The sequence below is a fragment of the Carya illinoinensis genome, chromosome 2 (genome assembly GCF_018687715.1).
Source record: "Carya illinoinensis cultivar Pawnee chromosome 2, C.illinoinensisPawnee_v1, whole genome shotgun sequence".
Taxonomy (NCBI): Eukaryota; Viridiplantae; Streptophyta; class Magnoliopsida; order Fagales; family Juglandaceae; genus Carya; species Carya illinoinensis.
Genome location: NC_056753.1, coordinates 15232101 through 15248974, shown reverse-complemented (window position 1 = coordinate 15248974; position 16874 = coordinate 15232101). Strand labels below are relative to the sequence as shown.

General features: G+C 33.3%; 1 protein-coding gene across 1 annotated transcript; it reads right to left on the bottom strand.

Annotated features, from left to right (window-relative positions):
• Window positions 1-14629: 14629 nt before the first annotated feature.
• Window positions 14630-15271, bottom strand: LOC122301731. The gene has a single exon (XM_043113117.1). The coding sequence runs from the start codon at window positions 15269-15271 to the stop codon at window positions 14630-14632; it is 642 nt and encodes a 213-aa protein (XP_042969051.1).
• Between the last annotated feature and the right edge of the window lie 1603 nt (window positions 15272-16874).

Here is a 16874-nt window from a genome sequence, read left to right as displayed (position 1 = left end):
TTTTTAAATTTAAATTTTCATTTTTTTTAATTAATCATTATCTAATCATTGTTTAAATATAAAATTCAATACAACTTTTATAAATTTTAAAATAAAAATAATATTGAAAAATAATATCTAAATAATTTTATAATATTTTTATTCAACTTTTTCTCAATCATTTTTTTAAACTCAATAAAACATTTTAACTCAAATTATTTCACTATTATATATTTACAAACTATTTCATTATTATTTACATAATAATAATATATTTTAAGGGCATTCACATCCGATTCTCTAAAGTACTAAATTTTCTATAATTTAAAGTTTATTATACAGTTTTGATCAAAATATCCACTACATCCGAATTCATATTTTAAAAAAAATATTTAGCGAACCAACAATGGTTCCTCATTATTAAGGCAGTACACAAGGGACCTACCTCTAGTACTCCAGGGCACAAAGAATTAGTCATGGCTGTTGCCCTCACTCACACAAATAAATATTTCAGCTGAAGCATAACAATACATAACATAAAGTTGATCTGGACCAATCATTGTTTATCTGTTGTAAAGTCATTGTACTATAAATATGTGTAGATATTCTCTAAATTGTATATGAGATATCAATAATACTGAAATGAGGTTTTAAGTCAATATTTCTTCATTTAGAACTTTTGCCAAACATCTTCTCAATCACTCTTTTGCCAAACATCTTCTCTATCACTCTGTGTTACCGTGCTTCAATAGTCATATTTGAGAAATTACTATTTATTTCTTAAACTATTTTTTATCAATATTTTATTTTAATATATAAAATAAATTATTCTTTCAATCATCTAAACTTTCTATCATACTCATATTTGTATGTTTAAGTAATAATTTGAAAAATAATTTAAATAATTACAAAAATATAAAAAAATAATTTTAAAAATGTTATCAAACCGACAAAATTAAAAATAATTTAAATTTTTGTTTAAAATATTTAATAGAGTAATAGGTCAAAACATAACAAAAAAACATATTGAGTAATTAAGTTTGTAAATAAAAGTGAGAAAAAAATAATAAAGAAAAAATAAAGAAATATTATTTTAATAGAATAGAGAAAGTATAAGGAATGATAAGATGTAGGAGGTTTTTGAAAGATGGATAAAACTTTTAGGAAATGTCATTTTTAACTAACTTATAAGAAATTTTATGAAGAACCTAATGTGAATGCTCTAAATGAGCTGTTCTATATATTAGTATGAACTAAAACCGGAATAATCGCATGCAATTAGTCAATAAAGTCTACAATTAAAGTGCTAATTTGCGTAAATTAAACTCACTACAAGATATATATATATATAATCCGTGGAATTAATAAGCATATATTAACGAAAATAAAATATAATTAGGACTAAATTGAAGAATATTGGTTTCGACTTTCTGTATCAACAGCTCACGCGCATGCAGCGTAGGTCCTTGACTATGTACAGCCTACTTAACATTAATAATTTATGGCTCACGGATCATCATGTATCATGTATAGAAGGAGGCTGTTTACAGGAGTTGATTAGCTGTAGAACCTTGTGATCGGCCTACTACTTTGAATATCATTAGTTACATGCAAGGTCTTAGTTATTATTTATGTTAAGTGTTTTAAGTGAAATATATTAAATAATTCTAATTTACATCCTCAAATTGTAATCATGAGTTTTGCATGACTTCACATGATTCTTTAACAGTCGAAGTTATAGATCAAATACGTACGGACGCATTTCAACTACAAAAGTCTTGACACTTTGCAGATGCATTTATTTTGAGATGGGTTTGAATTTCATCCCAAAATATCTACTTCAAACAGATATTTGTCTTAAAAAAATATTTTCTTGTCTTGTTTTGGGACTAAATTAATATATATAGGCCACCGACGATTGGGGAACGATATTAGTAACGTTAACCACTCCCCAGCCCCTTGACAAAATCTTTTCAAAAGTACAAACAGTTCACAATTTGGATTTAGTGTTGCTACTTCAAGTATGGTAGGTGCTGAAAGATCATATATAGATCGAGTCATAGAGTCATATAACTTGATTTGAAAAAATAAATAAAAATCGATCGATGAAGCTAGAAAATCACTATAAGAAAATTGTTAATTTGTTGGTAGTTATTTTTATTAAAATTTGTCTATTCTCATGACAAATAACTCATCATAATGGCTAATTTATTTGCAGTGAATATAAATACTTGAGCTCGAATTAATGAGTACCGATATCATGAACGTGCAGTAAATTTAAAATTGCTGTAATAGAGTAAAGACTAGGGGTGGGCAGCGCTATATATGGCCTTAACAGTAAGTCCCACATTGCTCAAGTAAGACTCTTGTATGGCCTTAGAGTTCTATATAAATGAGGCCTAGGGTGCCCATGGCATATGCAAGCTTGTGATGAACAAGTCTCACTCTCTTGTGATTCTTGTAAACAAGTTTAACAAATTTAAAAATTAGTAACATAAATTTTAATTTAAGATTTAATTATATAATAATTTTGGTCTAAAAATAATATTTTTAGACATAAAAATTTTTTTAAACCCATTAAAATATGAGATTCTTGAAGTGGGCGGGGGGCGGGGCGGATGGGGTGTTCGCCCCGCCCCCCCGGCACCGGAGCGGGGGGCCCCGCCCCGGCCTCACGGGGGCGGGGTGCGGATGAAATATTCATCCCCGCATCATGCGGGGGTGAGGTGCGGGGAAGGGGTGCACCCGCCCCGCATGATGCGGGTAGCATCCCTAGTAAAGACAGTGATTTTTAAACCTTTTTGGGACGATTTTAAGTACTGGCCTGATTCCTTTTAGTCATGTCATCACGTCTTCTGAATGTTAGGACTTTGGGGTCCAAACTTCTTATAACAGTACTACATGATATCTATTGTTTTTCTAACAGCTAGCTAGCTAGCTAGGTAGGAGGACTTTCTAAATTAATCTTTTGTCCTTTTGATCTCCATCCTCGCTCGATGATGAACGAGCTAGCTGTCTTACGTCAATGGTTTAACGCAAATTAATAATCTCGAATGAATGAGAATAATATTGCTACTACTGCTAGCTAGCTAGCAGATATGCATGCAGTCTAATTAGGATTTGAATGTTGATCTTGTGGTTGCTAATAATTGGTTAATTAGATCACTGTGAATTCCTCTTTTATATTATAGTGTCACGAGTTGTCGTGTTAATATTGGGTAGTCAACATGAGGTAGTTTAGGAAAAGAGAAACAAAACAAAAACTGGTATAGCTCCAATAATTAGTCAATTTGAGTTAGCGTCTTGCTTGCACATCAAGATAGATACATAATTTAGGGGATCGACAATTTCACGAGCACATTTTTTGTTTTTTTGGGCATGATCACAAGCTTAATTAAATCATTGATATATATATAATATTCATTTTAATCATGCTTGTTAATCCATAGATCATCGAATTTAACTTCAAAAAAGAAGAAGAATAACAAAAGAAATGTCTAACACTTCGACCCGTTTAGTTGTTAGACTCAATTGAGATTAACTCAATTTAATCTAATTTTAAACTTAGTCCAAAATCCAAATACCCAACTCTCAAATTCTTAAACTCATCTCAACGCAAAATTTCTTTACACGTAGAACTTATAATATTTTTCAAATCAACATCTCTTTATATGTAGAATTCACAATTTTTTTTAACTTTCTATAAATAGTATTAAACTCATTTTAATATCCAAACACATCTAAATTCATTTTAGATAAATTTCATATAACTCATTTTCTAACTCAACTCATTACACTTTATAAAAAAAAATTCAATTCAATTCAGCTCAACTTAATATCTAAACTTAGGCTTAAAATAACCTTAACTTGAGCCAAAGAGAAAATCATCAAGATCCTCCCAGTACTGAGCATTGTTAAAGAGCTGCATTCGTGATATTAATATATGCAATTAATAAATGAACCTACTACGTACTGAATCAAAAGTAAAGTCAAAGTGTTAGTTGGTCGTTGTTCCTTCCAAATTAAATAGAAAATTATGGATTCATACCTAATTTTCTGAAACTGATTCACGCAGCCAAATATTCTTTATTTCAATCAATTAAATGAATCAAAAGTAAAGTCAAAGTGTTAGTTGGTCCTTGTTCGTTTCAAATTAAATAGAAAATTATGGATTGATACCTAATTTTCTGAAACTGATTCATGCAGCCAAATATTCTTTATTTCAATCAATTAAATGGAAAATCACTTAAAATATAGCACTTCAAGTACTTACGTTCTATTTACGTTAACGAATAATATTGTATCGAATTTAGGATGAATATCAATATATATTTTCATCATTAAAATAATTAATTAACACAGTCGGTACTTTTTTTTTTTTTTTTTGGCCGATCTCCTTACGAGCAAATCCGCCAAAAAAAAAAGAAAAAGAAAAATACCTGGGATTAGTGTTATCTAATTTAAACCAATTAAGAGTTTAAGAGCATGATCTCTAACCCGCTAAATTAATTACATGATCAGAAAAGACCATATAAATGTATATAATATGATGATGAAATTAAGAAGCATGCATGCATGCTTTGAATGTTTTGCCTTGCAATATTATATAATTCATATCACGATTCACATGAATATTCTTGGAATTTGCTGACTACCCTCATGATCAGCTAGCTAGCATGCATGGCTGGACGTTCTTGTCCTTTTCCCCGCCCCACAACCACCTTCATGACCTAATTCATCACATGATCACGATCTGTCTAATATATTCCGATCGAGTAGTGCCGGAGGAGATCGAACAAAAAAATTAACATCATGAATGGAATATTGATATATATATCTTATGGCATTCGTACGTGTGTCATCACAAAGTGCCCAGCTTATCTTCTTTTTAGCATGAACTTCTGAGGCAGATAAGCTTGACAGTTTTGGTTAGAGCACTCTTAGCAAATATGTAGACGAAAAAAAAAAGTCCCATTTAATTATTACAGACAAAAAGTTAGCTGCAATAGATTAGGTAAAGTTATAAAGTTTGGCTTTTAATTACAGTATTTATAAAAGAAAAGTCATATTTGGTGTAAACTATTCAAAGAGCAAATATTTAGTTTATTGCTATTTTTTGGTAACACTCTGTCTTTCCTTGACATTTTCTCAGAAAACTATCCTGTTTCTTTAGTTTTAAATGTAGCAATCAATGTATTCAAGGGTTATTAGTAATATATATTTTTTAATTATTCTTTGGCATTTATATTGAATTTTAGATAAGTATAATTAGATCACATTTATGGTTAATATTAAATGACCATTAAAAATATGATTTTTTAACCAATAATAAAATTAAAATATGATTAGTATTTAATATATAATCAGTATAATGGTAAAATATGATAAAAAAAATATATTAAATTAATATTATTTTATTATTATATAAAGAATAAAAAATAATTTAATATTAAAAATTTATATAAATAGAATAGTTAAAAGTTAAATTCTTTTCTTATTCATCAAAAATATCTTTTAATTTTAACTCATCCATTGAGATTTTTTTTTTTTTTTTTCTAATCAAGCTGATATATTATATAGATATAAAAGATCTGAAATATTACAAAGCATTTGGGGGATCTTTCCCACTATCCAAAAGTAAGATACTTGGAGGTATAAAATCTAAAGGAATGCTACCAAACAAAAAGTTTGTAGCTGCCCATTGCGCAATTGAGTGCGCAAGTCGATTTTGAGATCGATCTATCTTGTTGAAATGCCAGCTTGGGTGCAACTTTAGAGAATTTGCGATATCATCCGAGATCATAGAGATTTGCCAAATCAACTCTAATTTAGAAATAGAGGATATGACTTGCTGGGAATCACCAACTAGGGAGGCATGAGAAGTGTTGATGAATTCAGCCATTTTGAAAGCCAATTTTGCAGCCAGAGCTTCTGCAATGACTGAGGTTGTTGTAGGGTTATTCTCAGTCCATACTTCAATTACCTCCCCTTGTGAGTTTCTGCTAACTGCGGCTGCCATAGAGAAAGAGTTCCTGACCGCTGCATCAAATGATATGCAGATATGGTTTGTTGGAGGGTTTTGCCATTTTTTCCCCAATTTGGAGTTGGTAATGTCTTTCCAAGCTTGTAAATTTTCTTCATAAGAGAGATTTAACTGAGAAGAAATTTGTTGGATAGACCATACCTTTTGGTTATGAACAGTGTCGTTTCGAAGCCTCCAAATAAAATCTAAAATCAATCCTACGAAGATCTTGAAAGAATGCTCTTCTTGTGTAGTTAGACCCAATTTACGCATGGGGTTTAAGACAAATTGCATCCAATCTTTCATAGAAGATAATCCCAAAGAAGATAGATTTAAAGGCCAACTACTCTGACTCCATAGAATTCTTGATACAGGGCATTCTACAAATAGATGTAAGAGAGTCTCTTCTGTACCATCACAAAGAGGGCAATTTGTAGAAGATAATGTTGGGATAAAATTTTTAAGATGATCTCTAGTAGGCAAAATATCCCATATTATTTTCCATAGAAGGAGTTTGTGACGATCATGGATTCTAAGCCTCCATATTTTCCTCCATTGTATATTTGGAATAACTTCTCTGAGAGGATTTGCAGCATTGGAAGCTAAATGATAAGCAGTTTTGACTGAGAAAATGCCATTTTGTGTTGGAGTCCAGACAAGTTGATCTGAGGATTGATTTGAAAGAGGTAGAGGTATTTTGAGGATTTCATTTATACTATCCTGTTGGAAGAGAGCTACCAGGATGGGTATATTCCAAGAACCATTGGATTGTGAAATCAATTCTGAGACTTTCATATTGTTTGAGTGGGCTATTGTGTGGTCAAGAGGGAAAGGTTTGAAACCTTCCAAAGTTGGTATCCATGGGTCAGACCAAACTTTAACAGACAAGCCATTGGTAATTTTAAAACATGTACTTTTTTTCAGTAGTGGTCTTGTAGTTAGTAATCCCTTCCAGAAAGGTGAGTCAGTGGCTTTTGAGATTGTAGTTTCAAAGACGCTTGATTTCAAATATTTCTTTGATAAGAGATGTTGCCAGATACTATTTGATTGAGATTTGGACATTTCCCATCCTGTCTTTGCTATTAAAGCCATATTCATATTCTCCATCAGTCGTAAACCCAATCCTCCATTTATTTTCGGCTGACAAATGGTTTTCCAAGATTTCATGTAAAGCTTGTGTCTTTGCTCATTTGATTTTCCCCACCAGAAATCTCTAAAGCTGGAATTGAGTGTCTTACAAATGGACTTCGGGAACATGTGTATTGACATCTGATATGTTGGAATAGAGCTTGCTACTGATCGAATAAGCATAGTTCTTCCAGCTTGGGAGAGCATTTTTGATTTCCATCCATCCAGTTTTTTATTATTTTTTCCACCAGGTCCTTGTAAACTTCTTTCCTTGAGCGACCAAAAGAAGTGTGCATTCCGAGATATTTCATATTCGATGATGATTCTTTGTATGGGAAATTTGACAAAATGATCCGTCTTGTTTCCATGCTTGTATTTTGGGTGATGAAGATAGAAGACTTTCTCTGATTTATGCGTTGGCCTGACCAAGATTGAAATTTCTCTAAGACTTGGCTGATAGCTAGAATCGATTTTTCTTTTGACTTCCCAAAGATTATAAGGTCATCTGCAAAAAGAAGGTGAGAAATAGGTGGACATTCTCGACTGATTTTGATACCTTCTAGATTCCCTGAATTTTCTGATCTCATTAGAAGTCTTGAAAGAACCTCCGTGCATAATATGAAGAGAAAAGGTGAAATAGGATCACCTTGCCGAAGTCCTCTTTGTGCTTTAAAGAAACCTTTGGGAGATCCATTGATGAGAATAGAGAAGGTTGCCGTTGTAATACACTCCTTGATGAGATTGATCCAAGTCGAATTGAAACCCAGTACTTTCATTACCGCAAAAAGAAAATTCCATTCTATATAGTCAAATGCTTTCTCCATATCAAACTTCAATGCCATTTGACCTTTTTTGCCTTTATGGTGTTTTAAATGATGAAACATCTCATGGACAATAATGGAATTTTCTTTGATGTTACGACCCAGAACGAAAGCAGTTTGGAAAGGGGATATGATACTTGGGAGAGATGTCTTTAAACGGTTTGCCAGGATTTTTGTGATGACCTTGTAAATAACATTGGTAAGGCTGATAGGTCTGTAGTGTTGAGGAGCGTTTGGGCTTGTTATTTTTGGGATGAGGGCTATGTGAGTGTGGTTTATCTGTTTCAGGAGTTTGCCACTTCTAAAAAAATTTTGAACTGCTGCTACCACATCAAATTTGATAATATGCCAGTAATGCTTATAAAAGAGACTTGTCATTCCATCTGGTCCTGGAGCCTTGTTGTTTGGAATTTGCTTCATAGCTCCAAGAATTTCAGCTTCCAATGGTATAGCAACTAGGAAGTCATTTTCTTCATCTGAAATCTGTCTTTGAAAAAGGTTGTCAAGGTGCTCTGGGAAGGATGGGTTTATGGATGTATAAATGGATTCAAAATGGTTAATGAAAGTAGATTCAATAATGTTATGATCCATAGTCCAATTACCTGGGCTTATCTTGATCGAGTCAATCACATTTCTTCTGCGACGAATTGTAGTAGACAGATGGTAGAACTTAGTATTCAGATCCGTTGTGGTAAGCCAATGAATCCTAGATTTTTGTCTCCATAAAGATTCTTCATGCTTTAATTGATCTTGGATTTGGAAATGGAGGTATTTTTCTCTCTGTAGACTCCATTGATTTGGATTATTGTTCTGAGTGTTGCTCTGAAGGTTGCTTAGTTCCATCTCAAGTTGCTGAATATTTGTTTGAATTTTCCCAAAATGTTGTTTGTTCCAAAGCTTGAGAGCCTTCTTTGCTTCCTTAATTTTGTTGCATAGGATGAAAGCTGGGTTTCCTTGAAATTGTATGTTCCAAGCTTCTTGAATGATAATATTGCTGAAAGGTTCCTTAGTCCAGAATTCCTCAAATTTGAAAGGAGTAGCATTTGTTTTTGACCGCACGGTTTGTAGTAAGAGAGGGTGATGATCGGAGGCCGCTGAATTGATATGTTGGATGGTAGCATCTGGGAAAAGAATACGCCATTTAGCGTTTGCTATACCTCGGTCAATCCTTTCTCTGATCAAAGCTTGTCCATTTCTATTATTTGTCCATGTAAAAGAGGGTCCCGAAAATCCAATGTCTATAAGCCCATGAGTATCCATAAAATTTTGCAAGCCACCTATGGAAGATGATGTAACTGGCCTTCCTCCATGCTTTTCATTTTGGCATAATAAGTCGTTGAAATCCCCAATGCAAAGCCAGGGCCCAGAAAAGGAGTTATGAATACCATTCAAAAAGGTCTAGAAACTTGCTTTTTGTTTCCATTGAGCCGGAGCGTAAACAAAAGATATTAACCAAGGGTGGTAAGGGGGGTCAGAATAACACAAAACAGAAATAGCATTAGTATTAACATTGACCGGTTCAATATCAACACCCGGTCGCCAGCACAACAAAAGGCCCCCTTTTTTACCTGAGGCAGGTACAGATACAAAAAGATGGAAACCTAGTCTATTTACAAGAGAAGTGGTGCTATCATTAGTGTGACGCCCCCAAATTCCGTTTGGGATCGGACGGACATTTGAAGCGTCGAGACATGCAACACAAGGTTACCTGCCCCCGTTCATGACATATAAGATGCAATAATCCTAACATGCATCTAACATTATGCAATATTCGCAGCGGATAATTTTTTTCTTTAGCAATACTATGCACCAAACTGAAAATATCCCAATACTTAAAACATACTTCATACATAAAGATCCATTGAATAACTAAGATCACAGCACTATTCCAAAATAGTTCCAAAAGTACTGGAGATGCAACTCCATCGTACAAGTAGTAATTTAACTACTATATTAACATTAACGACGCACCGTCGTTCAGTCGACTGTGTCTAGTTGGTCAGCTCCTGATCCTCCTTCAGGTCCTGTAATAAGATCTACCATTCGGGGGGAATGGTAGTTGGGACTACCACAGTGAGATTTGATTACAAATCTCAGCAAGTTAACAAAAAAACTTCCATACAGACTAATGATGCATGTATGACAGTAAAAGCATAAATGCATAATCAAATTTATAAGTAATTAAAGCATAACTTAACGTACAACATAGCATAATTGACATAGCTTAAAATGAATCATAAACTGAACTTGACTTGACATAAACTTGATCTGAAACTTGACTTAGCATGAACTTGCTCTGAAACTTGAATTAACATGAAAAATACATACTCCACAGTTGTTGTGGCCCCATGTATTCTACGTGTAAATACATACTCCACAGTTGTTGTAGCCCCATGTATTCTACACAAACTTGACTTAACATTAAAAATACATACTCCACAGTTGTTGTGGCCCCATGTATTCTACACAAACTTGACTTAACATGAAAAATACATACTCCACAGTTGTTGTGGCCCCATGTATTCTACGTGTAAATACATACTCCACAGTTGTTGTGGCCCCATGTATTCTATACATCACTATGCAGTTAAATACATACTCCACAGTTGTTGTGGCCCCATGTATTCTACATAAACTGAATATACTCAAGATGAAACGTGACTGGAATATGAAAGGACTGAAGGCCTGACGTAACATAACGTGACTTGAACATAATTTGAAATACATAACCAACTTGAGATAGTAACATTTCGTAACATGGCATAACATATAACAAGCAACATATTTAGCATGACATATTTGTAATGTATAGTAATACATGACAGAATATATTGTGCAACAGATAAAAATTGATGACAGAATAAATTCTGTATAATAGACAATTACATGATAACTTGGCATAGCATGACATATATGATAACATACATACATACACTGTAATTCTTTTACTTAGCACACATACACAGTAGACTGCTAGTAAGTTAAAAGCTAACTTACCTCGATCTCCGCGTTTCTTATAAAACTTCAAGTGCGATCACGAGGAACTGTAATTAGTGATTCTAAAAGTTAGAACTAAATCACTAATAATTTGAAATATGGAAAATACTAACTTAAAGAGTAAAATTTTCATTTTACTCTCTACATGTGGGAAAATGACCGTTTTACCCATAACTTAAGGATTTTGCATACTAACTCCAAAAGTTTCTAAAATTTACATTCCTCATGTAAATCTTGTCCTAAACTTAAATATCAACTCAGAAAAATTTAAAACAAAACACAACTATGAAGAACACACTATGGTCGAAACATGCATAGGCCATTTCCCTTTATTTTTGTTGCAATTCCTTCCAACTTCAAAACTCATGCTTAAACCAAAATTTTGCAACAAACATCTTCCAATCCTAAGTTCAAAACCATACTTAAAACATCCATTTAAAAAAAACTAATAATCAACACCAAACTTTTTTGTAAAAAGATCCAAGCACTTGAATCACAAGTTTTGACCTTAAATCAAAACATCTCCAAGAATTTCAAAAAATCAAATCTTACTTCTAACATATTCATAATATCATCCTAACATCAACCATGCTTTAAATCATCAAACTAAAGTCACCAAAATCACAAAATAACATTTGGAGTTTTTGGTTTTACACTTAGTCCAAAAACATAAACTTTTCCCTCAACTAGTTTTGATAAATCTCTTGATCTATGACTTATAAATATATGATCTTCAAACCAAACCATCATATGGTTTAAAAAGATGTCCTAAAACATATATAAGCTTCTAATTCAAGATCATATGGTTAGAAATTAACCAAAACATAAATTTAGGCAAGAATATCCACACTTTGACTTATTTGAATATCTCTTTGCATAAAATTTCATATCTTTGAAACTAACATCAAATATCTTCAAAATAATAATATAACATGTATATAAGATGTTTAGGATCCTCCAATAAAATTATCAAAGTCATTAGAATAGGTTTAGACCACCAAAGAGTTAAACTTTCTCAAAACAGAAACTGTTTTTCCTCTTCCAGTTTCTAAGTTTCTAAATCTAAGAACATCTTTCATCAAAACCTTTAATCATGCAAAAATCCTCAACCAATAGTCACATATACATGTTAACAATACTCCATAAAAATTTCGGACCAATATCTATCCATTAGCTTGGTCAAAAACTCCAAACTATAACATATTCTCCAGTTTATCTCCCAGAATGACCTTTCTATAGTTTACACAATATTTGACTGACCAAATGATCTTCAAATGGGGCAAATAAGATATCCATGTAAACTAGACTCAAAAAGGAACAACTTATATGAAGGAGACTTTATGATAAAACACTTACAACAGCTTCGAAATGGGCATGCAAAAGATCTCCTAAAATCTGTCCGAGAGAGAGTGTTTGATAATCTTTTATTAGAAGGAGTTATTGAAGATAAGTTCATGGGTGATGGCTGGACACATTTATGGACGAGATAAGGGAGGTGATAAGGCTGGAGTTGAGAGTTAAGTGTGGTTTTCTCCTACCCAAAATATCTATAAAAGATTATCTCATAATATTCTATCCAATAATATCTACAAAAAATCAACTTAAGATATTTTTATCTAATAATATCTATAAAAATCAACTCAAAATATTTTTACCCAATAATATTCACGAAAATTACCTCAAGATATTTCTTTTTATCCAATAATATTTACAATTTTGAACAGACATTTTGTCCGAAAATATGAAAAAAAGTTATTGCGCCATAAGATTTTAAATAACCCTCCGAGTCTAATGGCACAAACCATAATACATTTTGACACTTCTAACTATCTCCAATAATCAAAAATACACTTCTAATACCATAGTAAATAATAACACTAACTATGTAGTTAGACAAAAAAAACTATACGATTAATGGATTCGTGAAAACTTATGGGTTTTTCACGAGATTCCTAAAGTTAATAGAAATTTCACAATTAAATTTCTAGCGGGCTGTTACAATTAGCCACTAAAGTTTCCGACAAAAAGATAATATCAGGATTATATTTTTTTATAAAAGCCCTTAAACATCTAATTGCTTTGGGGCGGGCTAAACCCCTGCAATTCTACACTAGAATCTTCATGGATCAACTGGAGGCATGGTAGAGCCCGCCTCGTCAGCTATCGTTGTGTGTTTTGGCAGTGATGGCTTTGATGTGATTCTGCTGTATGGTGTTTTCTTTGTAACATGCTTCATTTTTTTTTCCTTCCCAGATGACTTATTTTTAAAGGATAGAAGTAAGTCAGCCATTTCCTTTTCATCATCCCCTGTATCTTTGATTTTGATTCCAGAATGTAGAGTCGCTGATTCTGAAATTTTCTGAACCTTTGATTTTTGGAAATAAGGTTCATTGAAACCAGGTGGGTTTAACCTCTTTTGTGAAGTTTCTGTTTCAGTTATTGGTTTCAAGATAACTGAAGAGTCAGTTGAGGGATTTTCAATTTTTCCTATGAGGCAAAATTGAGATCCGGATTCACTTGGTTTATTTGAGACAGTGTGTAAGCTAGAAATGGGCTCAGTCGGACCCACAAGTTGAACCGGAATATAAGTGATAGATGGCTTGAAATCGTGTACCTTGGGCTTTATTAATGTCGGTGAAAACTTGTTGTAAGGTGGGCCACGACTTGATGTAGAAGAGGCCTTGTCATCCGGTTTGAATGAAGCAGTTGGCGCCTTCATTATTGTTGACTTACTCCATAGGGATTGTACTTTGCAGGCCTGGTCATCCTTGTCATCCGGATTGAGAGAGGCAGCTGGCGACTTCATAACTGTCGAATCATTCCTCAGAGAGAAATTCGGATTGTACATGAAATTTTGGTTGCCTTTATCCCTTTCATGCAACTGGTCGGGCAGCAAGGAGTCCGTATGATGTGATTCCCTCATTGAATCCGAACTAGCTTTAAGCCAACTTGTAATCCAAGCCTCTGAACCTAGCATTAAGCCCTCCCCTCCTTTATGGATAATATCTTCTGAACTGAGAGATGGGACTTCGGTGGTTGGAGTGGAATTTAATAGCATGCTGGTTGGATGACTTGCAGAGGGATAAGAAGCATTGACAGAGGAAATAAATTGGCTACTGTAGCCAACAGTGGATATGGTCGGCGATGCAACACCCTTGCCATTCGAAAGATTTGTTTTTGACTGAAAACCATCACGTGGCGCCGGAGGATATGGACGGAGTCCCGTATCATGGTTGCTGCTTTCTATAGCCCGATTTCTGAGATGATATCCCACAGAAGATGGACTGGTAATAAGTTCCTGAATATTACTAACTCTTATCGGATTTAAAACTCCTTTAGTAAAGGGATTTCCTCTAATCAAAAGACTCTCATCTTCAACCACTGCTTTCCCTTTTCCTTTTCCTTTAGTAAACTGCTCATTCATCTGTACTGCGGTTGATTTTTCAACAAAAGAAGTAGGCTGTGGAATTATCAGAGCTGATGAGCCAAAATCCCCATATCCGACTGACTCTTCAGGGTTGTATATTTTTTCTTGGCTAGCTTCATCTTCTACCCATTTAGTCATCGGAAGCAGTTGATCACGAGAAGATGGTTGAACAGTCATAAAAATAGGAGATTCCGCACGTAGCCAAGGTCCAAATGGCATTTGCTCGGGGAGAGATTTTAAAAAGGAACAAAAAATCTAAGAATGTCCAATCCTTCCACATGCGTAACAAAAGTCTGATAAACGTTCGTATTTAAACGAAACCCAAGTGTCAGGATGGTAATCTCTTGGTTCCCATAGCCCTTGTTTCAGAGGTTTAGATATATCAATCTCCACCTTAATTCTGATGAACTTCTTACAAGCTAATCCAAAAAAGGGATCAATATCCACAGCGAGGAAATTTCCCAGAGCATTCCCTATTTTAAAAGCAATCTTTTCTGTCATATGATTTCGTGTGAGACCGTGGATTTGAACATGAAATGGTGAGGTGTTAAGACTAATCTCTTTCCATGTAGAATCTGCAAGACAGTTTTTGAGGATAAGGAGATGACCTTTAAAGTTCCACGGAGCTTGATTCAGAATCCTGCTCTTATCTCTGTCATTTTGGAATGTAAAAAGGAACAAGTTTACATCCAAATCTTCAATATGAAACTTACTGATGAAACTCCATGCTGCTCGGAAAGAGGCATGCAGAGAAATTCTGTTAAGAGGACGTGGCGCCACTATCTTACCAATAAGAGTTAGTTCAAGGTTATCATAAGATGGTTCCTTTTCAGGAGATAAATTTAAACCTTCCCAAGAAAGAGCCTCTGTCTGGTGAATGAGCTCTTCCATATCCATTGTTGAAAATAAAAGAAAAGGATGAAGAAAAGGAGCTTAGAAGAAAAAAAGGAGGGTGAAGAAAAAAGGATTGGTTTTTCAAAAACACTACAAAAAGAGTGCGGAGAGAACTCTATTTTAGAGAGAGAGTATTCAGTCTGTCGACTTAACTCATCCATTGAGATGCTCTGTCATGATTCAATTGAAATAGTTATTGGTCAAAGTATTTGTTTGAATTAATTCGCTTTCATTCTTAAAACAAAAATTGTAAGTTATCAAGGTCGACGTTGTACGTGAAAGTCAGAGAATTGATTGGACTTCACAGCTAATTCTGAATTGATTATCATGATGGATCAGTGCGTTCACGACTTACGGCCTATAAAAAACAAAGTTTTCCAAAGTTATCAAGACTTGCGCCTTATCAAGAACTTCTCCAAAGTTCAACCAAGAGTACGTGTAGCATTAATCCATCTTAGATTAAAGTTGAAGTTACTATTTGACGGATCATTCACCTACGTACAAAAATAAATAATAAAATATACTTTTATTTATAATCTTGAATTTTTGAAATAAATAATAATTTCACATTATATTAGAGTAGAAATCCTGACTCTATATTTCACCTAATTTAGTTAAAAATTTCACATATTAGACTAACTCACTAAGAGAGAGTCTGGTACACACATAAGGAAATTGTTAAAGATATAAAATAAATAATAAAATCTAACTATAATTCACTTCAACGTAAAATTTTTTCAAGTAAGACCTGATTTGGATATACGGTACATATGAGATATTTTATAGTACTTTTTCCTATTCAAACACACTATATTTCATCTCTAAATTTTAAAAATATTCACTTAAATAAACATTAATGAACAATGAAAACAGTTCATAAATAGTGTATAAACAGTGAAAATCTGACCTGAACATTGTGTGAACAGTGTATGAACAGTATGGAAATAGTGAAATCTGACATAAACAATGTATTAACAGTAGACAATTCGGCTACCTTATTAAATAGTGGGACCCACACCTTTTTTAAATTTTAAAAATTAAAAACTATCTCATCTTATCTCATCATCCAAACATATATTTTTTTTACAAATTATTTCATCTCATCTTAATTCAAAATTTTTACTATTATCTAAAATATCTCATCTCATCTGAATTGCATAACCAAACAAAATTTAAAAATAATAATATTTATCGTCTTAAAGCCGTGTGCAAATCTCGCACTCTTTTCTTTTGAAAAAAAAAATTGGACCACATTCAAAAGTATGGTCGTGTACCCAATTGTCTCATCCATGGCAAATTATACTCATTTACTGTAGTATTTGGCAGCGCATAGCCTTGACCGCAATACCAAGCAGCGTGTATTATCGTTGATCGTAATATAACTTAACTGATTCATTCATCTGTAATACAATGATTATACTGATTCACCTTAGTACTCGGCAATACATAGCCTTAACCGCAATTCCAAGTAGTGCGTATCATCATTGACCATAGTACAAATTAATTTATAACTAAAACTTAACTGAATTCTGACAATCAAACTGATTTCGCCATAAGTACCTCGCGTGAATTACAAATGGAAATACTCAGACAATCATAGTGATTA